A 14,666-nucleotide genomic window follows, 5' to 3' on the forward strand; every position below is an offset into this window, starting at 1 on the left:
TGGGCGTTGGAAAGAGTCGTTGCGAGGCTTCTTCAATTTCCTCGATCGCCCGTGGATTTTCAATTGGTTGGTAATATCGCGCTGGTAATATTAATGAATGGAGGAACCCGCGAGCGACGAGCGAAATCCTGCCCCACGGTGTTGCCCTTTTGTTCCATTTTTTTTATTTTTATTTTTTATTCGGTGCCCGATGGCTTTCATCCAGCTCACCTTTCAGCGTCACTTTTCTCTGCTTTTCGCTGCTTTTCTCTACATTTCTCTCTCTCTCTCTCTCTCTCTCTCTCTCTCTCTTCTCTTTTTGTCCTACGAAGCATACACTCTCGACATTATAATTAATTAGCCGATTAATTATACCTCGATGCCGATGGGTTTTTAGCTCCCAATGAGACTCAATGCATCGGCTACTTTAGCTTTAATTAAAATTTCGTTCTCTCTCTCTCCCTCTCTCTCTCTCTCTCTATATATATATATATATATATATATATATATATATTAGACAGCAATTTTGCACAAAATTCTCGGCATTAATTTCCCTCCAATTAGCACGCATAGTGTAATTAATAATAATCAACATATCTATCTGCGCACTCTCATCTTAACATAAATAATGAGAGTTTCATTTGGATGTCGAAGCCACCAGGAATTTATAACATTTTAGTAATACACTCGATTAATTCAGCCAAATGGCTCTTGGATTTCAAAATTAAAAAAACTTTCTATTCCTTTCTCAATGGCTCTCCTTGGCAATATGCCTAAATGATGTCGACATCTGCTGAGCAATAAGAGAACTACGAACCCAACAAGCTTCGCTACTTTCTTCACAGATGTCAGACCAAATCTGCTATATTTAAAAAAAAAAATTTTTCTCTTCTTTTTACTACTTTCTTTTACATAAAAAATGTATTATGCAATTCAAATCAATCATTCAGTTACGCCGTTGTTCAAACATGAGAACAGAGAGAGAGAGAGAGAATTCCAAAAATAAATAATTCATATAACAATCAATGTATTTTTAATATTTATTACATATGTTTATTCGATAAATAACAATAAATTAAGGAAATATATTACAATTTTTTGTTTTGTTTACAATTTTGTTTTGTTTTGCAGCACAATACACTAATGAAAGTATAAAATGTTAAAATTGGGTATATCAATGCGTTGTATAATTAAATAAATTGAAAATGCAAAATAAGATTTCAATTTTACGACTTATCTTTTGAGTTTCTTTTGCAGATTGCAGTTTCCCTCCTTATCTTCCACAACGCATAAGCTTACCAAATGGCATCGAAGCAAAGACTCGTCGTACTTCTTATAATTAAAAAAAAAATTATTTCCATCTATTTACAAAATAGCTCTTTGCAATCTGAAAAATTATTTTATAACATAAACTTTGCCCTCGTATAGTTTTCACGTTCTTGTTACTGCTGCTGCTGTTGCTGTTGTTGTTGTTGTTTTCTTAAACAATCTGATTGGTTTCTGCATTTTCGGCACAGTTCTTCTGATCCGTTCGTACGAAAAATGCTCTGCTAATCTTATTCTTATCTATAGATTGATATGCTTTTTCTAAAACAGCAATTGCCGGGTACCGTTCACGCGTCAGGATCCACGCATTTCTCGTGCTGAAAGTTCCATAATGCAATAATTATTAAATGATATATCGAATTTGCTCGATCAATGTGCGTTCATTGCCATTCACTGGGACTCGTTAAGAATGAGATGAACTTAACCGTCGGACAATCTTTATCTTTAAATTACTTTAATGTCTTGTTAATTTGGATGATTTTAAGACGGAATGTATGTAAGCTAAAAAAGGAAGTAGATTTTAGTTTAGGAAAATTGCGATTGTCCGTCCAGACAGGTTGAATCGAAAAATTTTTCTCACCCAATAACCATCGAATCTTTAATATCCAAATCAATTATTATGATTTTTTGTTTTTTGTTTATTTTTCATTCTCTATCATGAAACTCGTCCGACCAAGATCTATCTACACTATAGAAAAACGAGCTATTTCATGCAAAGGTAAAATAATTCCTTTAAACGTATTCCTTAATTAAACGTTAAATTATTGAATGAATGGATTATATATGAATTGAGATTTCTTGTCAATTATAATGAAAAGAACAGAGCGACGTTCAGCTTTAATAATCGAATGGAAGGGAAATGCATATTAATCATCTTTACCGTTAAATCACAGCGAGTAGCGATGATATATTGATTTATAGCTCGTAAAACTAAAGGATTACCATTAGCAAGTTCAAGTCTCTTTTTTCTATTTTCTTTTCTTTTTTTCAATCGATCGATATCGATGACGTACGCATCATCGCACGCAACAACGTATTACATAAAGCCAATAAGAGAGAAAGAAGCGATGATAAGGTCGGTTGGTGTGTGGGGCGAGGGGCGGAACTCGCGAGCGACCCGAGTTGTCAGCGGTTTGAATAGTTGAGAATTTGAGAAACTCGAGGAAACGAAATTAGTCTAATGATGATACTTCGTTCACCTGAATATCCCAAAGTCGGAGCAGCTCCAGACGACGGCATAGGAGCTGTAATCGGTGTCCAGGACCCAGTATGGCGCGTCAAAGTGCACGGGCATGGAGGGGAAGACGAGGGAAAGCTTGGCCTTGTTGCTTGTCTTCTGGGTGGCGTATCCCTGGATGCTCGAGGCGACGCCGCTCCTGCGAATAAGAAATCGTAAGCGGCGGCAAATTGGGCGCGAAACGCATACTTACAACGACGAGATCTGCCTGTTGACGACGCCCACGGTGCCGTTATCGTAGCCGGTATATGTCGCCGTGACGCATTTGCCGCCAAACTCGAAGAAAGCGAAGTAGCGCTCCGCCTCGTACCACTTTCCGAGATACTGCAAGTCAAATTGGACTTATTTGACATTTATTTGCCGTTGGTTTATTTGTTGGCTTGTCTTGTTCGCTTGGGTCGCCACGCTCGAGATGGCCTCGTACGAATTAACCTTCCTTTTCGCCGACTTTCTCCGATAACGAGCCATTGTGACGGGACGAGGGGCTTAGCAAAGCTAAGGAGCGGGACTTTTGTTTTTCAAATGGACGGTTTGTTTGTGCGTCGCACAAATGAGTGGAGGGAAGAATATTTAGGAAATTCATTGTATGATCTAGTTAGATAGTTCGATAGATAGATAGATAGATAGATAGATAGATAGATAGATAGAGAGATAGAGAGAGAGAGAGAGAGAGAGAAAGAGAGAGAATGAGCGAGAGAATAGGATGGAAAAAGATGGATGAATAATGTTAGAAGCGAAAGTCACAACGGGCTATTTCGTTACCCGCCTATAGTTCGGAGAAAAGCACGAGTATTTCGGATAATAAAATCGATTATCCACAGTACAAGATCTTTGTAATGGCATTCGCCTACAATTTACCATAGCCAATCGATAATAACAATAATGTGTTTATTCGGCTTTGTGTAAGTGAATAATCGAGCAAATTCGTTGGCACGCGTATGACTGATCATCAGTCGTTGAGTCATTATCGTTGTAAGATATATTTACACATATATTTACACGCTATGATATTTCGATAATAATGTCGGAACATCTCGAGTGACGAATTCCGAGATTCGTTTTATAAAAATGGAAAATTAATCGTCCTGTTGGACGTCGTTGCTGTTACAACATTTACAGCTCATGAAAACGACTCTACAAAAACTTGGCCTAAATACAATGAAAATACTTAACGCACTCTACGGGCAACTGTATAAAGAAAGTAAAACGTGTCCCCGCACGCGCCAATTAAACATTATTCGAGTCATTCGATGAATCGGCAGTGAGTGGAGTAAGATTATTTCTTGTCTTTTTAATAAAATTATAATGTAATAAATTCTCGTGCCTCATATGTTCTGTCGAAAATTCTCCAATGTCATAATTTGTTGAAATTTACGTTGAATGATTAAGGGCATAAGGCCCTTGACGCGTCAGGAATTTTGTTGAATATCGCGATCGATCGAACGGACGCTAATGGCTTGTAAAATTTGAAAAAAATTCATTAGCTTTGCGAAAGAAAGCTCTGCGAATATTTCTGGGCCGTTGTGCCCTACGAGCTTGCTACTGGCGAACGCACGTCCTTTGCCCGTACCGCCATTATCCTAATAATCTAATGCTGTCAAGCGATCGACGGATCGATGTGCACCGACGCTCCCCCAATTATAAATTAAACTAACATTACAATCAATTTTAACTAACGCGCAATCACGTGGTCTTGTGCATAAAATATAATAAAATCGGTCGAAAATTTATATTATTGCTAACGATTTAGCTCCGGCATTTACCTGTATAAAAAAAAAAAAAAAAAAAAAAAAAATCCTCGATTTTGTACTGCTAAGTACTCTCGCGGGCGTAAGCTTAATATTTCAGGAATCGTTAACGGAATTGAATTACAGGGAGTTAGTTCCCCAGCCAGTGGTAATTCCAATTCGAATGAGGATAAAGAAGAGAGACGCTCGAATTATAGTAAAGACAACCGCCCACCAGGACATCTTCCCCTTAAACAGCGTCCAACGAGCGCCGATAATATTTACCTTTTGCGTATCCAAATCCTGGACGGTATCGACCTTTGGGCAGCCACCGATGAACGGAATCTGAGCGGCGGCGCCTCCAACGAGGAGCAGAGCCACGTAAACCCACATCATCTCGAGCTCGGGTGTAAAAGGACTTTTAAATCTGAAAGCAGAGCGAACAGTGTCGTCGTTGCGAAAATTCGCGAATAATCACTTGGGAGCGCGAATTCTTATCGAGCGCGGCGTGCGAGCCTCTGTCAGGGATTCGACGCCGATCCCTCGTATTTAAGCAGATGTGCCCCAGCTGGCGGCTCGATTTTAAAAAGCGGTTATCTGAGCTGTGCCTCGCCGTTTCTATCTATCTCACTCACACGCGAACGCGCACGCACACGCAAGCACACACGCACGCACGCGCACGCACGCACGCACGCACGCACGCACGCACGCACGCACGCACGCACGCACGCACGCACGCACGCACGCACGCACGCACGCACGCACGCACGCACGCACGCACGCACGCACGCACGCACGCACGCACGCACGCACGCACGCACGCACGCACGCACGCACGCACGCACGCACGATATCTCTCTCTATCTCTCTCTCTCTCTCTCTCTCTCTATCTATCTATCTATCTATCTATCTCTTCCTTTATTTCTTTTCTTGGTTGGGCGCCCGTTAGCGGCTGCACTGGACTGCATAAGCTCGAGTTCGCGCTATCAGCCTCGACTGCCAATGTGCCGCTACGTAATCCTACGTGGCGATGTATTGTCCGACACCACGATAATAATATTTGTTCAGGTGTTAAAAGCTCTAGAAGCCACCGACCGCTTTAAAAGCCCAAGCTTATTCACCAGCGGACTGACGAGGATTCTTGATATTTCACGTAAGCGAATTGATGTCCCAGGCGATAGAGAGTGGGGTCTCGCCGGATGGTCCATGGGTCAACAAAGTCTTTTCTCGATAATCGAAAGCGATTGGGATGGGCGTAGGGTGGCTGCGGTAATTAATTACCATTTCGATTGAAATGAAGTCTGATATGGTCGATGGGATATTCTTAAAACTTTCTGAGCAACGGTTGGTCCAAGCGCCGAAGATCGCACGCTCGAGTATTTGAGACATAAGATGGTACGTTTTATCCATGTAATTATACGCGAATAGCCAGGATATCGACATACTTAAACTCTAAGATTTAGAATCGCGCTTTCTCCCACCCCATCCCACCCCATCCACCATCTATAATACTAAAACAGCACTCGAGTCGAATACTCTTTTCAAGTAAACTAAAGGGAAAAATAATCAAAGATGTACAAACTCTATTTTTGTTATTTTTGTTTTATTTCTAATATCCCCCCCCCCCCCACACACACACACCCTTTAAATCGAACGATTAAAGATATTATCACAAAAAAAAAAAAATTTTTATCTATAATGCAAGTTTATGCCTCTACAAACAAATTTATGTTAAATTTGCATATATATATATATATATATATATATATATATATATATGTATATATATGTTAAACATTTAAAAATTAAAATTTTAATATTTTATATACCGCTATAGTTGACTTCTTCTAAATTTTCATGCATTTTATGTAAGATCAATTATATTTAAATGCTTACATCACTTTTATGAATGTTTTTAGATAAGATTGATAAATAATGTTGAAGTTATAAAACTTGTTTTATTTTTAAGGTAGGATTACAAAGATATATGAAGACAAAAATGATTTCACCTTAATGATTACATAATATAAAATTTAATATAAAACTCTAATAATTTTCTATATAACAGTAATAAACAATTTTATATAATAATAATAACATTACATTACAATGCAGTTATAATTTTTTCAAGTTTTATTCATTTGTCATATTAAACAATTGTAAATGCAAGATGATAGTAAAACAATCTTAAATGCATATAGCATTTCGATGCTGTAAAAACCAAAATTACAAGTAATTATAAAATAGTATTGTTGCATTAGGAATTTATCTAAATTACGTCCTTTTATAATAACATATTCTTTTAACAATATGTCAACATAATAATTAATATATTAATCAAATATGTACATATATATATATATATATATATATATATATATTTTTTTTTTAATTTATAATAAAGGTATTGTATTACTGTGGGAAACAAAGCAACAATTTTACTGAAAGTATTATAAAAAAGATCATTATGGTTTCGGAATTCTATTGTAATACGACAGGCAATTTTATTTATTTATATTATATATTATATTATCAATATTATATTGGTATATATTAAATATAATGAATTTGCTTGGCTAAAATTCGAGATTAAATAAATTTCTGCATTTTTTTTTTTCTAATAAAATGTTTCTTCGCCAAACGTATTTAAAGTTCGAACGGTTCTCACAATCATAAAAACTTTATCATTACGAGTGTTAATATCTATCTAGATTAAGGTGCCTCCAATAGCATAAATTTTAAATAACAATTAAATTGTATATGCATTTGTAATAAAATAATACGTGTCATTAAATACATATGTTTACAGATAAAAAATTCCAGTGACTAAGTATAACCGTTGTAATTTACTGTACTGTGAACTTATTTTTAGGATTCTTTTTTTCATCATTTTAACGATCGTCTAAAAAATTATACCATAATTCAAAAGCTCCGTTGCGCCTGATAACAACCGCGTTAATTAAAATTATATATTGAGGTTGTAACATTGTCGATGAATAGAATTTCAATGCATATTTATAAAGTTTGCATTTATAATTGGTGAACTAGTAAATAATTGAGCAATTGTTACGTTATTAGATATTTTGTATTTTATTACATTACACTATGCCATATTATATTATATTATATTATAGTGAATTATATTATATTGTACTCTATCCAATTCTATAACATTATAACGCATTGTATGGTATTGAACGCCATAATTACTTTATAATGAACTGTATTGTATAGTAGTGCATTGTGTTATATCGTATTGTCTCCCATCATATTATATAATATAAATGTTAAATTATTACATAAATAATCCGCTATTACTTGATTTTATAGCTTGATAAAGCTTGTAAAGAAATTCATATAAGACTTTGATATGTGCTGTGCAAATACTAGACATATATATATATATATATTATCGGATAACAAATGGATTATTATTTTTAATATTTGCAATCTACAAGAGGCATCACATTATTTTCTTTATTTAAAAACAATCGTTCGGCTAAATGGAATTATTCTTTTCTATGTTAGATGTAAAAATTTCAATATCTAATCCACTAATATTTAAGGGAACAAATTGATTTTAGTGTTATTATTAAATATTCATGCATATTCAATATTACCGAACCAATGAAAATATATAAAATTTATTTCTAAATAAGACTTTTATATTTAAATGTATTATATATGGGAAATATCGGGAATTTTTTTCTTTTTTCGAATTATGATAAAACTGTATTTTGCCATTTACTAGGATAACATATTCAATAATTAAATTTACTCTAATTAAAACATCCGTAACATAGGATCCGTAAGGATGATCAATATTTATTTGGTTAATAAGGATTATTCGTATTTATAAATATTTCTTCAAACTGCCACGATGCCACTTCAAATGCCAGGATATCGAGAATTTAATGAAATTATGGCTTTAATGTACGAAAAATTATGTAAATTTTGAAATTCTTTAATATTAAAATAATTTCAATAAAGTAAATATAAAATTCAATTAATAAAACTCATATCTCTTGCAATGTAAAAAATTGTCATATAAGATTTGTTTTTAAATTTTATATAAAAGAAAATACTGCTACAGTTCAATTACTAATACAGCCTAGAATCATTTAAATATGTTTTTTAATGTTCAACAAAAGTCGTATTTTCGTTGATGAACAAAGCGAAAGAAAGAAATTTCAGTTCTCTGAGTGAAATGTATAAACCAAGTGGGTTAATAAACTACTTAATAGCTTAAGTAATACGCAATGTATTATAAAATTTATGTATTATTCAAGCTTCGCTTGAGTTAAGCGGTTTAAAAAAAAAAAGAAAAAAAAAAAAGAAATTTATAAACCAATAAAATGCGTGTCAAGTTCATAGTATTAATATTTATGAGATATAATATTTTTGTGTAATATGATATTTTAAAGTAAACAATAATATTTTTCCCTTCCTGTTGTAACTATTTCTTGACTATTATTCACATCTCACCATGTGTTGTTCTTCTTTTTTTTCCTCTTGTTTTTTTAATAAAATTACTCGACTGATTCGCAAGATCAGTTTACCGATATTACGTATCAGAATTTCCGAATCATTAAAACTATGAACAATTATTCATAAACAGCTAGATATTAATGAAGAAAGTCAATGATGATGTAAGCAACTGGACATCCTAGATTCCGCTTAAAATACAGCCACGTAAAAGTATTTTCAACGACGATTTAATTTCTTTATTATTCTTTAATTCCGATTAGATCGTGTCCAAACCGGTACTCTATGAGTACTTTTTTAATCTATCGGGAGAACATCTCGAATGATATTATTGGGTCATCAAAATAATGCTCGAAAAAAGAACATCGAGTCATACAGAATTTTGATGGATAACTGACAGTCCGCTTACGGTATATTCGAGGAGACTTCCAATCGAAGACTCACCGAAACTTGCTATTAAAGCCGATAAACTCTGGACCCGAATTAACTGTTACTATAGGATACACGCGTTATCTAAACACCAACACGGATGTATGCGGACAGCGATTCGTTTCTCTCTCTCTCTCTCTCACACACTCTCTCACTCTCTCGCTCACTCTCTCTCTCTCTCTCTCTCTCTCTCTCTATCGCTCACTCTCTGGATAAACAGGAGTCAGTGTGTTAGACTGTAGCCTGTTGACCTTGAAGCTGCGGACGCCACTCGTACATCCTCCAACACACTCGCGTACGCTCGCGCACACAAATGAATAAACAAACAATCAAAGAAACAAACACCTATCGATAGCACGAGTGCGATATAGTTTGACCTCTCAGCGGGGCGTTACTCGTCCTGGTGACTTTGTGTTACTGACGAGTGGCCGATGAGCGTCCCCATCATGGGGCCACGGCCCACAATCTCCTTACTGGGTCAGTAACGGTAACGCGTCAAGACACAGAGAGAAAGAGATAGGGAGTGCGTGCGTGCGTGCGTGCGCGAGTGCATTCGTGCGGGTATGGGTGTGGGTGCGGATGCGGATGCGGGTGCGGGTGCGAGTGCGCGTGTTCGTGTTCGTGCTCGTGCTCGTGTTCGTGCGATCGAGGGAGAAGGTACGGGTGAGAAGAGAGGGAGGGAAGGAACTCGTCCGGTTCAAGAAACTCGAATATTTGCCGGCCAATCGACGATGGCTTTGCACCTCTGGTCACCACATCTTTTTCCTTGTCTTTCATACACCATATATATATATATATATATATATATATATATATATTAGGACGTGGAAAAGAATCGCGGCGAGCGGTTATTGGCCTGCAATCGGGGTATTACGTCATCCGGACGAGATGAACGACAGCGAAGATAACTTGTACACCTGTCTTCGTGGCATGTCACCGCTTCCAAATGAATTTCGTAAACGAACATTGACTTCGTGCAGCACCAATTTTGCTTAAGAATGTCGGCCAGCGAACGGTATTATCGTATTGGCCGCATGGCCGACAGCTTTTAAATGGAAATTGCATAATTACGCAAATTATCGATATTCCAGCCTATATGGCGAGTCCTATCGTCCTCAAGAGCAAAAATAGCAGCATCTTAACCTAACCTTACAACTAACGGTGCTCCAGGTGATCGCCGTATGTTTTGAGGATCGGGTGAGGTATAAATACAGAAGTCATGATTACTTTTTTAATAAAGGATTTTTTCGTAACAATTTATTTGTATCTTTTTTTTGAGTTTTTTTTTTTGGCGTCCATACACATACTACTTGTTCTGTTTTCACGTATATTCATTGTATTGGTTTTTTTTTTTTTTTTATTTTTCGAAATATAAACAAATAAAAATAGAGATAGTGAGGTGGAAGAGGAGGGGTTGTGTTGGAGTGAGTCGGCCCTCGCGCGAGACGAGAAGCGGCCGCGTCCGGGATGGATCCGTGCACGCCTTTTACGGTTTATCGTACCGTCCCGTGGACCCTCCGCCACGAGCCCCGAAGGACCTCGAAAGGGAAAGGAGGAAGGGTGGAAGGGTGGAAGGGTGGAAGGGTGGAAGGGAGGCAGGGTGGAAGGGAGGAAGGGAGAAAGGGGCCGATGTCGGGAGAAAGAGGAAAAGGAAGGGGCGAGGTGGAAGAGGAATCGCGCCAGTTTATCGCAGAGACGCTCGCATCGGCGGTACAAGGTCCTCCCACGAGCATCCCTCCCTCCCTCGCCCGCTAGTCGTCGACTCAAGTCTTAACGATCCCGATCTTATCCTCGGTGATCTCCAGCTTCGTCTCGGCCGATTTCTCGGGCTCCACGAGGGCGATCGATGCGATCGCCTTGGGCTCCTCGGCGACCACGGCGACGACCGGCCGCTGCTCCACCAGCTCGAGAACCGGTACCGGCCCCACCTCCTTCGCCTGGTCCGCGATCTTCAGTATAACCTCCGGCACCGACTTCACGGCCTCCTCCGCTACTGCTACTGTAATATAAGAATTTTTATTTCCATGGGTTTACGGTGCGTGCCCTGATGGGTATGCGCCACGGGGTATTAATGGCTTGTTTTGAATATTAAGTGACGTCTCGAATCGATTGGCATCGGCTTTCAGGCAGACAAAAAAATATTTCTATTTGATACTTTGCCGAGAGGATGAGGAGTGATGAGCGGTGAGGGCTGAGTGGGCTGTGGCGATTGGGCGGTCGGGCGGTCGGGCGGTGGTACGGTAGGGCGGCGGGGCGGTGGGGCGGAGGGGCGGAGGGGCGGATGGTGGGGGGGGGGGAAGAGATATTTAAAGCACCAATATGTAAGCCTGTAAAAAGAAGCTGGACCGTTGGAGAACGGGAGGTGACATTTTCTTTGAATTGCTATGTTGTTTTTCTTTCTTTCATGATAATTCTGGATGCTCGTTTGACGAAGATTCGCCTCAATTATATTTCAAATGATATTTCAGCGGGAATTCCATTGTTACAATAATATTGCTCAAGTAAGCGATAGTCGAGGATCGCATTAATCGTGATAACGAAACACGGTGGCAGGCTTATCTACCTTAGAAAATCCAATTCTCTCTCCATGCTCTCCCGCTGACTTGTCGACAAGCAGCCGAGCTCGTTAATATTGGTCGCTCTCTTATGCAATTACGGCATTCTTCACGACTTCAATAATTTCCCGATTTCAATAATTACAAGCTTTAATGGCCAATAATAATCTGCTGGACGGACGATTATTATTATTTGCGGGGGCATGAAATTATTCGCGGCATCGTTTAAATCCAATGTAAATGTTAAGTTGCGCGGACAGGTCGTAAATTAGCTCGGCTGGCGTTTGCCACCAATCGGTCATTTCCTGCCAAATAGTGATAAACTCGTGAGCGAGACTCAGACAAAGACAGTAAAACAATGCCAACAGCCCGTGGATACGTTCGTTTATTCCGCGTACATTAAAATCATATAAATGAATGAGCCTTGGGTGAACTAACCGATGGGTTGAGCAGCCTCCTTGGCTGGCTGTTGAAGGCTCGCTGATTTTGCGATCGCGGTGGCGGTGGCAGTGGCCGTGGCGGCGGCAGCGGCAGCGGCAGCGGCGGAGGCGGAGGCGGAGGCAGAGGCGGAGGCGGCAATCGCTTCCTGGGCGTCGATCTCGGCTCGGCGCGTCTTTATTATAGCCTCCGGTGCGTCAGGAGTGATGTGTGGCCTGATCTCGGCCGCGCTCTTGCTGGCCAGCGACTGGGACACCTCCTCCTCGTCCTCGTTATCAACGTCGGCGATCTGAGGCTTCCTCAAGGGCTCCGTAGGCTTGATCGCCTGCTCGGCCTGGAGGCTGTCGAGGTAAGCGCAGTCCTCCTGGTTCGTCTTTACGAAGAACACCTTCGAGATCTTGTATTTGTCGAGTACGCCGTAAGCCTGAAAGTTGATAATAACGAGGCTTCGTGTTATCGGGAGGATTATTGGGATATGGCGGATGATAATGCGGAGGCTATCCAAAATCTTAAATCGCCGATTAATGTCCAATAAGCTCGTAATGGATTTGCCATTGATCGTACCTTGTTTTTGTATAGCCAATGTAAGTTGGCTCTTATACGAATATCAACATTTTTTCCCCTTAGAGGCTGATTTACACATTGAAATAGCACATTCCCGGAATTTAACAAGTTTTGCCTATCGATGTTTGACGTACATGTAAAGCATCGCAAGATCCTATCGATCATATATATATATATATATATATATATATATATATATATATATATTAATTAATTAATCCTTTTCATGGTAATGTAATTGCGCACTGGCAACAACGCAGCTCTCCCATCCACCACATTCAAATTAATTGGCAAAATTCCGTAGATGAATTAGTTAGATTATTAGTGCGGCTGCCATTTTAACAGCGAGGCTGTTAAGCACAATCCGATAGCAGAAACTAACGAGAATAGCATTAGGTGAAGCAAGTTGTAGGAATGTGCTCGCGAATCCCTCGAAAGCCTCGGCATCAACAGTTAAAATTGGGTAGAATTATAATCTCGTATATCGTACCTTTTGGAGAATTTCGCCGGGCGCGAGTCGCTGCCTCGTCATAATCCAGGCATTCTGGGTATGAACTGGACCGACTCCGGAACAACTCCAGAGAACGGCGTAGTTGTCGTAGTCGGTTTCGAGGACGTTGTATTGGGTCTCGAGGGGAATAAGCGGTACCGTGGTGTACTTTACGTGAAGTTTGCCCTCTTCGGCCTTTGAGGGAGCTTTTCGTATTTCACCCTCGAGGACTCGTTTGATGCCCGTGCTGGATGTGGAAAATGTTTTTCAAATATAATTTATCTTTTATCACTTACGACATCATACGGCTCTCGTGACAATGCCCAAACAATTATGCTCGGCTGCACTATTTCCTATTTTATTAATAATGGGGAGTGGGGAGGGGGATGGGGAATGGGAGTATCGAATCTATAACTTACAATCGGCTCGTAACTTCATTAACAACGTGGAATTTGCCATCGGGTCCTTTCGTGTAGTTTGACATGACGCAACGCGATGCTACTTCGGTCAATTGAAAGTATCGCTCGGCTTCGTACCAAATGCCAGAAAACTGCATTGACAAGAGGAAGCGCGTTGAATTAAATGTAAAAATTGAAATAATTATTGGTCGACTGACATTATAAATTGTTTATGATTACGATTATTGTGCGAGACTATTACTCAATATTATTAATGATATAACTATTATTTAAATGAGACTTTTATTTAAGTAAGAATCAGAAAATGTATAATAATTTCATGAAAATGGAAAATATAAAATAATTTTGCTAATAATATAATAATTTCTAATAATGAATAATAATGAATAATAATGAATAATAATGAGAAGAAGAAGAAGAAGAAGAAGAAGAAGAAGAAGAAGAAGAAGAAGGAAATGAAAAAGATGAAGAAGAATATCAATGATAATGATGATGACTTACTTGGAACACGGACGTTGTTATATTGATAATATTAATTCATAATATAATTGATTGGAAAAAAATATCATAATAACTAGCATTGAATTATTATTTTTAAAAAAGGGAGGGGGTAAAATTTAGTAATGAAAGTTTTTAAAAGTGTTTGGCATTGTAATTTAGTCCTTTATCATTGGAATTTGAACGATTGTATGGATATATGGACGATATATTGGAGGATAATTTAATTGCAACTACTAAATTATCCGTTGCTATATTAAAAAGAAATTAAAGGGCTTAACTGTAATACCAGTGCAATTATTGATGAGAGAAAAAGGAGAAAGAAGGGCACAGATTGGTCGAGCGATTTAATGAATCGGCGCCGTATTGGCAAACAGGAGCGCAACAACTCACCCTGTCCATGTCAAATCCGACCATCGGAAGGTACTCAGGACAAAAGCCCAGGCTGGGTATCTGCCCATGGACGATACCGGCCACGGCCACGATCAGCAACGCGACCACGCTCTTCATGCCTATGCT

At 38.7% G+C, this 14,666-nt stretch overlaps 2 protein-coding genes across 3 annotated transcripts; both read right to left on the minus strand.

The window, feature by feature from the left end:
• Positions 1–1,430: 1,430 nt before the first annotated feature.
• Positions 1,431–9,606, minus strand: LOC105367434 (apolipoprotein D). Of its 2 annotated transcripts, XM_011506141.1 has the most exons (5): positions 9,529–9,606; positions 4,555–4,696; positions 2,736–2,866; positions 2,505–2,681; positions 1,431–1,622 (listed from the first exon to the last, which is right to left on the minus strand). In XM_011506141.1, exons 2-5 carry the CDS (start codon positions 4,663–4,665, stop codon positions 1,460–1,462), a joined length of 582 nt encoding a protein of 193 aa, XP_011504443.1. In that variant the 5' UTR covers positions 4,666–4,696; positions 9,529–9,606; the 3' UTR covers positions 1,431–1,459. The 2 variants fall into 2 exon arrangements, with proteins under 2 accessions (XP_011504443.1, XP_011504442.1); XM_011506140.1 differs by lacking the exon at positions 9,529–9,606 and having other exon boundaries at positions 4,555–4,808.
• A 1,180-nt stretch (positions 9,607–10,786) lies between these two features.
• LOC105367435 (apolipoprotein D-like) lies at positions 10,787–14,660 on the minus strand. The gene is made up of 6 exons (XM_011506142.1): positions 14,541–14,660; positions 13,650–13,780; positions 13,231–13,477; positions 12,280–12,600; positions 12,177–12,195; positions 10,787–11,182 (listed from the first exon to the last, which is right to left on the minus strand). The coding sequence occupies exons 1-6, from the start codon at positions 14,655–14,657 to the stop codon at positions 10,947–10,949; spliced, it is 1,071 nt and encodes a 356-aa protein (XP_011504444.1). The 5' UTR covers positions 14,658–14,660; the 3' UTR covers positions 10,787–10,946.
• Positions 14,661–14,666: the final 6 nt, after the last annotated feature.

Source organism: Ceratosolen solmsi, unplaced genomic scaffold (genome assembly GCF_000503995.2).
Source record: "Ceratosolen solmsi marchali unplaced genomic scaffold, CerSol_1.0 scaffold7, whole genome shotgun sequence".
NCBI classification, from domain to species: domain Eukaryota; kingdom Metazoa; phylum Arthropoda; class Insecta; order Hymenoptera; family Agaonidae; genus Ceratosolen; species Ceratosolen solmsi.